This window comes from Fistularia commersonii, chromosome 3 (assembly GCF_037954325.1).
Source record: "Fistularia commersonii isolate RoL2024-O1a breed Wild chromosome 3, RoL_Fcom_v1.0, whole genome shotgun sequence".
Lineage (NCBI taxonomy): Eukaryota > Metazoa > Chordata > Actinopteri > Syngnathiformes > Fistulariidae > Fistularia > Fistularia commersonii.
The window spans coordinates 14,849,416-14,863,783 of NC_141286.1; the positions used below are offsets into that span (position 1 = coordinate 14,849,416).

General features: G+C 40.0%; 1 protein-coding gene across 1 annotated transcript; it reads left to right on the top strand.

The window, feature by feature from the left end:
• Window positions 1–100: 100 nt before the first annotated feature.
• On the top strand, window positions 101–6,019 carry LOC147235635 (calcium and integrin-binding family member 2-like). The gene is made up of 6 exons (XM_086139428.1): window positions 101–442; window positions 758–792; window positions 2,145–2,256; window positions 2,517–2,664; window positions 3,605–3,800; window positions 3,936–6,019. Exons 1-6 carry the CDS (start codon window positions 392–394, stop codon window positions 3,955–3,957), a joined length of 564 nt encoding a protein of 187 aa, XP_085995554.1. The 5' UTR covers window positions 101–391; the 3' UTR covers window positions 3,958–6,019.
• Window positions 6,020–14,368: the final 8,349 nt, after the last annotated feature.

The window sequence follows — 14,368 nt, forward strand, 5'->3', positions numbered from 1 at the left end:
CAAATTTTAGGATGCTACATCCTTATGTCTGGTATATTAGTAAAAAAATGAAGAGTAAGTAGCTCCCGGCCTCCTTTTTGCTGCTAAACAAATAAAAAAAACATGGCTAACGTGTTTTGTATCCAGTAGTATTTTGACCCACTCGTTGTTCCATACAGTTTTTCCCGCTCGGTGCTGCACCGGTGTCGGACTTTTCCACGCGTCTCTTGCCGTGTTAACGAGCGGGACGTGAAGGCAACACACAGTCACCTCTCCGCCTCGCCTCCCAGCCACGGTCTCCTTCGCTGCTCCTCCTCGGAGCTGCAGCCTCCATCCCGGTCGGGAGAGTGAATTCTGCCGCCGCAACCGAGCGGATGTGTGCGGATGTGATGCGGCTCCGTGCGGCGGCAGGATGGGGAACAAGCAGAGCACCTTTACTGAGGAGCAGCTGGAGGCCTATCAGGTGATGCTTTTCTCGGTCACCCGGGAAGTTACCGACACACAGCCGCCGTCAGGAAGAGCATCGGTGTGTCTTTAGAGGAGGAAAGGATGGAGGTGAAGGTCATGAACGGCTTCTGGCACGTTCTAGCAGGATCTAATAACAGGGCGGCTTCTGGTGGCTTAGCTCCAGTTCTGCAATCTCCCCATACACACAGATGCTCTCTCTCTCTCTCTCTCTCTCTCTCTCTCTCTCTCTCTCTCTCTCTCTCTTTCTCTATCCCCCCTCTCTTTCTCTCTGTCAAACTCAGCCGCTCAACCTGTTTGTGTTTGTTTACAGGACTGCACTTTCTTCACCCGCAAGGAAATCCTGCGGTGAGTCCTTCATCACCTCATCCTTACCAACTTTATCATCTTCACCTCCATCCTCAATCATCATCATATGCTGGGCTTATACCCTGAGACTAAAGATTTTGCAAAAAATCATGTACAACTATGAAGTCACACAAGCTCACATCTTAAGACTGTTTTTTTTAAGTATTTAAATCTTAAGGATTTGTAAAGATGTTGAAAAGACTTGTGGGAAACTACAACTAGATTCTTCCATCGATTTTTTTTTTTTGCCACCATGCAATGTTTTCACCAGGAATTTGCAGAGCCTCTACATTTTCCATCCAATAATCAGAAACAAAATCAGAAAAAAATTATTTGTCCCCAAGGGGCAGTTGTCGGGCACATAGGGAAGCATAGCAACGTAGAGCAAATGAACATCTATAAATATATAAAATAGATATAGATATATAAAATGAAGGTGGATTAAAAATCTGATAAAAAATAGAGTGAAGTAACTTCAACATCAATGAGGCTCCTCAAATGAAATTAATTATTACTATTATTATTATTATTATTGTTATCATCGCTTTTGCTCCTTCGCTCAGTCATGATACATTGAGAGTTGACACCATACAAGCTGGGCTGTTCAGCCCATAGTTCTACCATGCGGTCCTCTTTCTGGACGCCCCATTCTGATTGGGACATCGTTCATTTTTCCTGCATCCATACCATAAACCAATACCACCTCTGCTGCCAATAACGCTGTGGTGATTGTTTGTCTATCAGGTTTCTTATTTTTGGTTTTGTTGGCCCTCACCTTTTATTTGTTGATTCTGTCTTTACTGTGACATAATGCTAAGACTGGCAATAATATCAAACATGTTTGATATTGTTTTAAGCCCTAAGACTAGGAAAAGAATGAGCTAAGACTTAAGACTACCAGCTCACACTTAACAACTGAGATGATGGGAACGCGCTGTGACTCGGATAAGACTGCCCCATGACTCTTAAGATTTTCCTTCAACTTCCAGTTTTAAGTCCTCAACTGGAAAATCATAAGAAGTAAGCCCAGGAACAATCCTTGAGGGCCCCCAAAAGGCTGTTTTATTTTACTTTTTACAGTTTGTTAAAAAAACAAAAAAAAACAAATCCTTTTAATTGAAGTTTCAATAATGATATGATACATTTTTCACATGAATTGAAAAATCTCAATAGCTGGTAAACAGATCCCATTTGTTTTGTTCACTGTGACCTTGACGTGACCTCTGCCACAAACAAAACCTTGTTGGTCTGTGCAGTGTTGAAGTGGCGCGTCCTCGCTGATCGAGTGCCTAGTTGGGCCTATGTTTGAACTGTCTTCGCGGATGTGTCTTCCTTTGACTCGCCCCTTTCAGGCTCCATGGCAGGTTTCGGGAACTGGCCCCCCACCTTGTTCCGCTGGACTTCACCAACAACCCAGACGTCCGAGTACCTGCCAGCTTGATCATCAGCATGCCGGAGCTGAAGGTACCAAGAATCTTCTCTATCAAATACATGTAGGTTGTAGCTCTTTCACAACAACAAGCTATGCTTCGGCTTCCTAAAGGGCCCTCAGAGTACAAAGCAGTCAGCTGATTTAGCCGTGTTACAGGCGCTTTATTCTCAGGGTGAGGAGATTATGTTTTATTTTCTTGACTTGAAAGCAGCGGAGTTGAAAAAGTTTCTTTGAAGGGCATGTCTCAGTGTGGCCCATGCAGCGTTCTCACTAAACTGACATTCCCTGGCAGGAGAACCCCTTTCGAGAGCAGATTGTTGAAACATTCTCAGAGGATAGACGAGGGAACCAGAGCTTCAACGACTTTGTGGACATGTTTTCTGCTCTCTGTGAGATGTCACCCCGAGAGCTGAAGACCATCTACGCCTTCAAGATCTACGGTAACATTTCACTCTGAGCACCCCATTGTGCTAAGTTTAGGATCCTTATTTGCAGTTTTTAAAAGTCTCATATTCAATGCACCTTTTTATAAGTAATAGTTTCTTTAAAATATATTATGTCTCCCAGTATCTCTCCTGATCTCCTCCTTATTCATTTACAGCGATGCCCTTTTTCTTTATTGTCGAGAAAGGAGTTGACTAAATCTGCCAGATAATTTGCAAAATGAAGCAAGTAAAATGCATTAGCGGCAGCAACTCAGAATACATGGGTGAATGAGGAATGGTAAGGTTACAGGGAGTAGAAATAATGATGGTGGAGGACTTTAAATACTCAGGGTCCACAGTGCAGAGCAATGGAGAGAGTTTGAGACCAGCAATGATGCCTGATTTAGAGACAGTGCCTCTGTGGAATAGACAGGAGGCAGAGCCGGAGGCAGCAGCAGCGTTGAAGATGTTGAAGTTCTCTTTGGGAGTGACAAAGATGGACAGGATCAGGAATGAGATCATCAAAGGGACAGCACATGTTCGATGTTTTGAAAATAAAGTCAGCTGCCAGACTGAGATAGTTTGGACATGTAGAGAGGAGGGATAGTTAATATATTGGTCATAGGATGTTTAGGTTAGAGCCGCCAGGCAAAGGCCTAGAGGAAGACCAAAGACGAGATTTATGGATAGAGGGAAAGAGGATATAAAGTTAGTTTGTGTGAGAGAAGAGGATACAGAGAATCTGGCTACACGAAGGCAGATTATTCGGTGTAGCGAGCCCTGATGTGAACAGCCGAAAAGGAAACGAAGATCACAAGATTAAAACAAGATATTATTCATTGTTATGACAAGGAAGAATGAAAACTCTATTTACGATGCGTTTTAGTAGTAATTTATACAGCTGTAAAAAAGTCAGGAGAAGCAAGTTGTTAGTGATGTTTTGCTTGTTGTCCAGACTTCAACAGGGACAACTTCATCTGCAAGGAGGACCTGGAGAAGACCATGAACAAGCTGACCAAAGGTGAGCTGACAGCCGAGGAAGTGGCCTTGGTGTGTGATAAAGCGCTGGAGGAGGCCGACCTGGATGGAGACAACAAGCTGTCCTTCACAGACTTTGAGAACATGATCTCAAAGGCTCCCGATTTCCTCAGGTTGTTCTCGCAATATGCTATTTTTGTTTTAAGCATGGATTATGAAGCTGAGTTTGTGGCATATAGATCAAAATATGTTCATCTTAAACAATTTTTTTTAACTAGATTTTATATTTTGTGACTTTGTTCCTGCAGTAACTTTCACATACGAATATGAGTCGGGGAGGCTTCACTGCAGCAGTTGAAATCCTGCAGGAAAGGCAGACGTCCCATCCGGACTTGCCAAGTCCGTCCTCTCAACACAGTGCCTGTTCTTTCTACCGTCGCTGCAAAGGCCGTCTCCCTTAGACAGACGGAGGTTCCCGCATGAAGCCGCTCTCTGAAGCAAAGGGGGAATCGTGGAGAGATCCACTACAGGACGGATGAGGAAAATAAACATGAGGCATCCTGTCTTTGGGTCGAGGATGCAGACAGGATTTATTTGTAAAGCACAGAGTCTGGAGCCGTGATTCTTCTCCTTACTAGCATGTTGTAACGCTTCCTGCTTCTGCTGCAAAATGACAATCACAGTCGATGGAAGGGCTCTCTGTCTTCTCTCACATAGACACTTAAATATTTTCTCGACAGACTGAAAGAATATTTTCTTTTTTTTGTTGCCCCCGTGAAGCTTTTTCAGACAGCATCTTTTTCATTTGCATTTCAAAAATCTAGAAACCTGATTTCAGATTAAAAGTATTATTTTTTATTCTTTTTAAAGGAACATTCTGTTACTTATTTTCTGATGTTTTTTTTTTGCAAATTTCATGATGTAACTTTCTTGACTGTATTGTTTTCTTTGTCAACCAGCAACTTTGGTCCTACGGTGTCAGATTGTCCCATTCTGGTTTGACTGTTTATAAAGGCATGACCTATGTAAATTATCGCCATGTTCTGTGCTCACCTTTATAATCAACATCATTCCAACTCATTACTGTGTATCTGACTTCTCTTTGGAATTTATGGGCTAAAGACCTCCTTTTGTGGAAAAAATTAAAGACATAAGGTTAAACCATTTTTTAGAATTTAGGTAATTTTCAATCCTGTATACCCATGTTTGTTAATAAGATGACGCAATGATGCTAAAGAAAAAAATATTAAAAGTTGGAACATAATGAGGTAAAAAAAAAACCTCTAAATTAAAAAAGAATGGAATAAAAACTGTTTTAAAATGAAAAATAACAACTGGGCAGCTATGAAACCTTGTGCCCAAAAGTGTTCCCAAATCGACGATGTTGTCTTGTTTTCTGTTCATCATTACGAACTGTGTGCTACATGTTAGCTGCATGCTACACATTAGCCATGTGCTGCATTAGAAAGAACTTCCTGTTTACAATCATCTGCCAACATGGTTTATCAATGACCATTATCACTGAGGAACCTGCTTCCCAAAACAAAGACTAACCAAAAATGACCCACAGATTTAAAATGGTTTTATGATCCCGTTGTTGTCCTGCTGATTAAAAACCTCCTGGGCGAGGAGACATTTCTTCTCGGATCCTTCCGAACAGTCGAGTTTTGTCTATTTTGATGTTACTGTGAAGGCTGAACCTCTGACGCCATCCTTATCTCACAATACAAAACAGTTCTGATGATGACAGCAGTATGAGGTTGCAAGCAGGTCATCAAGAGAAAAAAACAATCTGTCCGATGACTGCTTGCTTATTTCATCATTTTCATTCAATGCCAACTTATTCTTGGAAGCTTCTCTAGATTTTAAGAGTTTTTTTTTCTCAGTTTTTCAGTAATTTTTGCTAAATGTCAAGGAACGTCTACACTAACATTGAAGCATTCTATGAAATTGTTTGTTTACGAGCGTGTGCACTTTTGGGCTGATTAGATGCAATTTTGCTGGCAGCCACTCGGCGTTGCTGTCACACAGTCTTCAGGCTGTCCTGAGGCTGACCGACATCTGTTTGCAACAGATGCCTGTTTCCAGAAATGAAGCAAAGTACTTTTTAGATTAAATCCCTACTTTGTGCTCAGGTTTTTGTTTTGTTTTGTTTTATTTACTGATTCTTGGTATATGGTCTTTCAGGAGATCTGATGAAGTATCTCTGACAGACTGAATTCCTCAGATGCTTTTTTTTTTTTTGTCATTTTTTTCAGTGATGAGGCGTTAGGATATTGCTAGCTATATTCCAGAAATTCCTGGGATTCTCGAGATTGGTCACTTTGTTGGGTTTTAATCTTAAAAAGGTAATTTAAAAATCTATCAGTGTAAATTTTGAATTGGAAAGACAACGTGTAAGACACTGTTGACGTCTGCAGGGTGAATAAATGGGTTTAAAAAAGATTATTCATGATGGATGCGATATTTTATTTCATTGCGCCCACATGTGACCAGACATCAAGGTTTTGTAGATACTGTAAAATTCGAATAAGCGTCAGTATATAACTAAAGTTTGATTTTTTTCATTTGAACGTACATAGGTTTGATAAGATCATTAGCTGGTCTGTCCTCATTTCTTCTATCTACCTCAGTGTCGACTTGAGGGTCAGCATGATTATTTTGCCACAAAAACTGAGCAGCCGTCTCTCTCTAACCTGCTGCTTATGAACTTTAAGGATGATTATATGTCATATAGTGGCTTGAAAAAGAGTTCTAAAATTTGTGAGAACTTAGGTTGAAAGGCAGCTTGAAAATATTTTCCTTCATAGTCAACATAGGCTGCAGGAAGTGGCAGGAAAACTGCTGCCAACAAACATATCAATTTTTCAGACAGAAAAATAAATTTTGAGCAGTTAATGATGTGCAGGCGGGAGACATTTTTCCAAGATATTGTTCCAGAAAAGGACTCTGGAGTTGTGACTCTGAATAGGGATGACCAGAGACGTATGTAGGTTTCATATTCAGATATTGCTCACCTAGAGTGCAAAATAGTCTCATCTCAAACCTGGATGTAACCCCTTCCTATTCAAATAGGTTACAATAGTAGTAGACTAAAGTTCACTGTTAGGATTCTAGATGCTAGGATTCTAGAAAGTTGCTCATTGAGCCCAGGATGGAAGAACCATATAAAAAAATTAATTTGCAACGGATCGTTTTTTACTTTCAGCTTTTCCCTTCAGGGGTCGCTAAAGCAAGCAATCTCCTCAATTGAACCCGTTCTCTGTATCCTCTTCTCTCACACCAGCTAACTTCATGTCACCTTCCACTACATCCATAATTCTTCCCAAAGGAAAGAATTATACCCAAGGAAAACAACAGGGAAGAATTATGGATGGAATTATAATTGGAATTATAATTTCTTCCCTTTTTTGGAGTTCAAAATGTTTGGTTGCATGCAGAAATGTTATTTTGTTTTCTCTGCAGTTGTTCATTGCAACACATTTTGTTTATACATTCAAAGCGATTATTGCCACATACACAGTGTAGAAATGTGTTTCCCTGTACAGTGAAATTCCTACTTTTCTGTCTGCAGTGCATTTGGCTACATAGCATAAAGGCAAAAAATATATGTAACGTTATATGATGTGGTAACTCATTTTAAATTTCAAAAGGGTTGTGTGGCTCCTGGCGTCTTCTTTACTGTGGGGAAAGGGGCCCAAATGGCCCTTTGAGTAGTAAAGGTCGCCGACCCCTGCCCTAAGTACTTAAAATCCTCCACCTTCTTTATCGTCACTCCCTGTAGGCTCATCGTTCCACTTGGGATCCTCTCACTCACACACATGTATTCTGTTTTGCTATGACAAACCCTCATCCCTTTACAACAGGTAGAAATTCCTTATCACAAATAACAAACATATAGCAACAAACCACCAATAGCATTAAACAAGAAAAATAACAAAGTGCTCACAAAAAAATTAGGAAAGATAATCAAATTTGTTCTCTGTTGTTTTCCTCGGGTTTAGTCTGTTTTAGCTTAAGTTTGATCAGCCTTTCCTTTCTTAAACCTCCAGTAGTACCCAGCAAACCTCAAGAGCAACCTAAATTCTTGCAGGTTCTGAAGGACTGGCCAAGTTATGAGAGAAGTGATTTCCCTTGGATCCGTCTCAACCCCGTCACCGGAGACGACATGTCAGAGATACTGGACAAATGTCTGTAACATTTGCTTGAATTCCCAAAACCCAAAAGAGCATACAAGTGCTGTCTTGGGTTTGTCTGACTCCTCAACTTCAGTTTTGTAACAACTAGACATTTAATCAAGAACTGAAAACCACTGGAAACCTGAAAGCGTGGAGTAAGTGTTGCATTTATCCTTTGTCTGTCGTGTTCAGCTTATGATAAACAATTAACAGTTGGGCGGCAACTTTTTTTTTTTTTTACCACCACAATTGGTGACAAAAAAGGTGACTCAGACTCCCTGATTACCCCAATATCTAGGAGCTCCTAGATGTGTTTGCACATGGTGTCAACATCAACATCAATGTGTATTTAGTCTGTATTGCAGCTTTTCCCTGATTGTGAGCTCAATTTTTTTTTGATCTCATTGGGGCTTTTTAGTCTGTGTGAATTTCTATGCGCTACGACACCACAAGTAGGGAGGGTAGGTTGTCCTTTACTCATCACCTCTGGCTCGCCAAATGGTTCACTGAATCTTCTCCTCCAGCATGTGCTCATGAAACCGCTATGTGGCTATCTGCTGCTTGTCTCCTCTACTTGAAGTAGACTAATGGTGCTGATGTCCCCTCCCAAAATCCACTCTCCACCAAACGATGTCCAATAAAACTAAATGCATTGAAGGTGAGTTTCTTCTTAGCAGCGAATACACACTAGATGCTACATTAGTTAGCCGTTAACGTTCACTTTGTGACTAAAGCCACATGTACTCGACTCCGCAGCAAATTCTGCCTGTCTTGGAGTCTTTTGTTTTTTCGACGACTTCTGGACAACTTTTGTGCAGAGCAACTCCTCACCCGCACAGTCAGATCCCGCGGTCTCTCCTTACTCAAATGACCCATTGAGGTGGTGTCCTAATGCTATTAGCTGATCATCGGTCCACTCAGGGAAACACAGTAAACCCCATAAATGTTTGCTATCAATCATTCATATACAGTATCTACAGTATCTAGACTCAAGGACTTCTGCGTCCCTCTTTTTTTCCTCCAGCTTATGTAGTCCTGGGCTATATGGACATAAACTTCAAGATTCTCTTTGCATCTTTTTTGTCCTTCGCTCCAAGTGTTCTTTTTGTGAGCTCTTGTTTCTATTGCGAACCATCATTCTTTGAAGAATCTGGATTTAATGGAGAGGGAACTGAATCAAGATGATAATAGTGGGCAGTCTTCATGTCGATTTTAAGACATTCACCCATCTGTGTCATGGCTGTTAATGGAGTTAAGACCTCAGGCAGTTGCTCATTTAATGCAATTGAGGTTACTGGGCCAACATGATAACTGGAAAATACGTCAGAGCCTACAATTCTAAGATGGGCCAGCAGTGCTTTGTGGTGAAATGGAAAATAGCCTGATACCACATATGCAATTGATGATGGGCCCTTCATTCATTTTCATTCTGATCTATCTGAGTATCTATAACCACCCATAAATCTTACCTTATTATTTGGAGGCCTCATGCTGCCAATTCAAAGAATCTGTTGAACTCTTGTTTTGCAAGAATTGGTCTTACCAAATCAGATCGATGATCACAAGAACGTTTAACAATGCAAAGTTCGTGGGTTTTGAAAGGACTGTTATTATTCACAGGCTGTGCCCCAAGGGTGTTAACAGCTGAGGTAATGATTTGCAACTAGCATATCATTTTAACTACTTTGTATAGATGATTGAAGGAAATAGTTTGCTGAGTCTGTACCCTAATGTGATGTCAGTGTCCCAAAACCTGCCTCCTCTGGCCTCGGTCAGCTATTCTAACCTTGTGGTCGATGGATACCACCAACTCTGCTGTGCGCTGTCTGGCCTCATCCTGATGGATGTGGCGCATAGAGTGCCTAAACCTGGGAGCTGCCATCGGTAGTGAACTGATTCCCAGTTGGTTGTGGTGACTTTGAATTAGGGCCCACACTAGGAAGCTTAAACCCACGTATCTTTACAAATTCAACAGTTGGAGTGAAAAGTAACTAGTCCTCGTTAAAAAAAAAAAAAAAACAACTATTCCTCGTCAACATGCTATTAGGCTTATAATTGGCTGAGGGAGCTCTAACGCCTTGAAACCCTCTTCCTGCAACAGCTAACATATGATAATGTAAGTCAATTACATTGATGGGATCAACCGTACTGATAAAGCTAACTGTTAGACTAAGCTTAGAGTAAAACCGTTAAAGAAAGCCGAAGAAATGTACTTGAAATATTAACATAAAACAAAACAAAATCTTGTACTGTGATAACAGGTTCAAAGACTTCAGTAAAATGTAGTAGTAGTTGTATCTAGTATTAGAAATTTAGATCATTTAACGACTGTGCGGAACTTAAAATGGAAGCTTGGTTTAAATTCAAGTTATAAATCCCACAAACTCCACAGTGAATTTTAAAGGAGTCTCTGTAAAAAAATTGGACTCCCCTGTAGTTTTGTTACAGCATTCAGTTACCCTTATAAAAACTATGACTCACCAACTATAGCTACTGTTCTCTGGAGTCTTAGAAAGAACTTTAAAGGTACATTAGCCAAGAAAGAGCCATAATCTTTCTTACACCCTAGAAAGACCCATAATGTCCATGATGGGAGCAAATCTCAACCATGACCATAGTCTTGGTGCTGGGGAGGTTCTTGACCTCCTCTGTGACCTAATGGTATGATGTAATTCCACCAAAAGTAGAAGTAGAAGTGGAACACTGGCATGTTACTTGGATTTAGAAATTCCTCAAAATGCTGGCTGTGGATATCCCTCCTCAAATCCTTGGACTCTTCCAGAATTTCTTTTTTTTCATTGTTTTGGGCTTATCTGGGGTCAGGAACACTAGCAGCAGACTGTGTGCTGCACTATGTGACCCATTCCTGCTGCTTCCCCTCTCACAACAATGCATGATGCATTGGCAATACACAAAGAGGACAAGTATACTTCAGTGTACCCTTCAAGATTCCCATGAGACTTCAGAGCGGGTCCACTATTTCATGATCTGGATGGAATCTGCATTATCAAAAGCTCAGCATTTTGGCCAGAGTCCCTTTTAGTTTTGTCTTTCAAATAGACTAGAATGTGTCTAGGTATAACATGTGAATCTTTTTCATTCTTTTTTAGCCTTCATTGATAAGAAGTTTTCACTGTGTATTATATAAAGTTTATTAGGATTTGTGATGACTGTTTTTCCTGTCTTTTGTCCGCGCAAGAGTTTCCACACATGAATCTGAGTATGGGTCTTCACGACAGTGGCTGATATTGTGCTGGAAAGGCCAATATTTCTCTTAACCCTGCTGAGTCCGTTCCTTATAGTCCGTGCAGTTTCCCCTCCCACAGGGAAATGCAGGATGGTAAGGAAAGAAATTAGAAGGATTCCTGTCTTCAGACAGGAAACCAGCAGCAAGTGAACAGCTGGAGTTTGGATTCTGGTGTCTTTATGTTGCTCCGTGTGGACATTGAGGTTTCTATGCATCTTTGCTTTAACAGTAGTTCATCACCTGGTTTTAATGTCTGGATCAGTATGTTGTTCAGTTTCAACTTTGAGATTTGTAAATCACTGGGTTTAATTGTAAAAGCCTGTATCTATATTGGCTAAATTGTCACTGTTCATAGACATTAGGAGAGTATACAGGACTGTCTCAGAAAATTAGAATATTGTGATAAAGTTCTTTATCATCTGTAATGCAATCAAAAAAACAAAAATTACTTTTTCATGATATTCTAATATTTTGAGATAGGATTTTTGAGTTTTCTTAAGATGTAAGCCATAATCAGCAATATTAAAATAATAAAAGGCTTGCAATATTTCAGTTGTTTTGTAATGAATCCAGATTGTATGACTTTTTTTTTGTTGTAATGGCATTACAGAAGGTAAAGAACTTTATCAAAATATTCTAATTTTCTGAGACAGTCCTGTATATCCTGCTTTTGGTCTTTGGGTTTGAGTGCGCATTGACTTTTACATTGGTGTTAGCATGTAGATAAGTTTTGATGTTTGGGCCCGTATCATGACAAAGAAAAGAAGGTCTTAATTGCAGGTCCTCAGCAGTATAGAAGCTTACCAAATGTGATATGGTTATCATTTGTTAATGTTAAAATTTTTCAAGGTGTAATATGGCATTTCATTAACAAGTTGCTTGTGACAGTTAATGACTAATTAACTGCAGGAACCAGAGATATTTGTGTTTCCCTTTCTGCAGCTGTTTGGTAATATCTCAGCAAAAAGGGCTGTTTATGTCTGATTTCAACACACAAGACATTAATTATTTGGTGGACGATCCAAAACTTGAATTGAACCAGGCTTTCAGAGTGTTGTCATTTGCAAACCATGTGAATCTACTAGTACTACAAAGTGTTGTACACAAAAGGCAGAAAATCAGAGAGGTCCACTCTAGGACAGCACCCTGATCTGTAAATGATTTCAATTTTAACATCTTATTTATAGGCAACCAAAAGTAGAGTGTGTTTGTGGTGAAGCGTGTTGATCATCCATAGAGTTACAATCCCTTGTGCAGCGGTATCAGAATGTTTGCATGTGGTGCCCCCATAAATCAGATTTATTTGTCCACAGGATCGCGGCGTGGCTTATTTGGAGCCTTTGGAACATGCTACCCAACAACGTCAACTTGAAGGCCAAATAAGGAGGCTCAAATCATTCCAGACCGATTTTTGCAGTGTAGCAGAAGGAAGCTCTTGGGTAAACTCTAGGGCAGGGGTGGGTAAACTTTTTGGCTCGGGGGCCACATTGACTTTTAAAATTTGACAGACGGGCCGGGTCAGTACGAGATACGATACATATTATAAAAAAAACGCATTTGTAATCGGTACATATCAGACTCATCTGACATTTGCTTTGAAAATAAAACCTGCTCGGTTTTGAAGGCTCTGGCGTTTGCTTGCATTTCATGGACAAACCAGTTTTTCCCTTGTAGCTTCACGTCCAGCTCATTCATGTGTGTAAGTATGTTCACAGTAAAGGCTATTTTCAACCTTTTTTGAGCCGTGGCACATTTTTTCCATTTACAAAATCCTGGGGCCCACCACCAACCAAAACGACACTAACACAGTACATATAATACTTACAGTTAGTAATATAGTTTTTAATGTATTTATACTCACTTAGTGTGACACCTGGGCCTTTTTTGATGAACACATGATGGATATCCTCAGAGAAAGGAGACAGTTTTAAATATAACCATAAAAATATGTACCGATATATAATTTGAAACTAATGGGGGTCAAGTATCAGATACAATGAATATGTATCAGATTTTGTTTTCTGAGTTTTATCTTTCTAAATAGGTATCAGTACCAGTTTTAAAAGGAAAACAGGTAAAGTGATTAAATACCTTTTATTGAATGATTAACAGAAAAATAACTCAGTAATAAACTTGATAAAAAGTGACATGCAAAAATGACATTAGCATAATTTTTCTTATCCAGTGAGACTTTGCTCTCCATAAAGCGTTCAGTCCACTCACCCCAGAGTTTCATTTCACAGCATCCATCCATCCATCATCTACCACTTATCCTGCTGTCCGGGTCGCAGGAGCCTATACTAGCTGTCATTGGGCCAGATTTAATAATAATTTATCCTTTATTAACCCCCATGGGGCAATTCCGCATTTGCAATGCATCATGGATGAACCATGAGCAGTAGGCATGCAAACCTCCAGTGCAGTTAAGGGTTCAGTGTCTTGCTCAACAATACTTCGACACACTAGAAGGGGCCAGGAATTGCACAGGGAATGTTCGGTTCCAAAGACAATTGCTCTACTCCTGCAGCTCGCCGCCTCAAAGATTTGCACATCTTAGCAAGTTTTCCAATATATTCCAATTAACCTTCTATATGTATTTGGCCTGTGTGAGGAAACCACACAGAGAACATGCAAACTCCATATAGAAAGGCCTGAGAATGGGACCAGGGTCCTTAATGCTGTGAGGTGGAAGAGCTAACCACTGATTTCATAACAGTCCCATAAAAATCCTGCCTTCAGTCTTGAATGATCGCCAGAAATATGCCGAAGTATCATCTGTCCTTGTAAAAGGGCACGAATGCTTGTGATTTTACAAACGCAGTTATGAAAGGCGTTCAAACAAGTCCTTCTTTCTCAGTCATATACTCACATGAAACTTATCACCTGAGACAGCAGTTAAGCATCTGTTTGAGTCTGTTCCAGTGATGACCTTTCCCACAGTTAGAGTTCAGCGTTCACTAACATGACCTGAGGACTCTATGAATTCAGCATTATAATATATTATATAATAAAGATACAAAACATGACCCAAGAAACCCTGGAATATAGAGCGGTATGTCATCGGTGTAAAACAACAGACATTCTGATTTAAAAAATTATTTAAAAGTGAAAAAAATATTTATTAAGGTTGGAACTTCTTTTCACAATTTTGTTGAATGAACATGTGTTTATGATTTTGGTTTTCCAGGGTCATCATGAAACTATTAAATGTGCTTGTTTGATGTGTGCAAATAAGGCGAATGAACAAGAAACAATGGCTTTTATCTGCTTGAAAAAGCTCATGATGGTTATCAAGACCATCACATTTCAAATGATT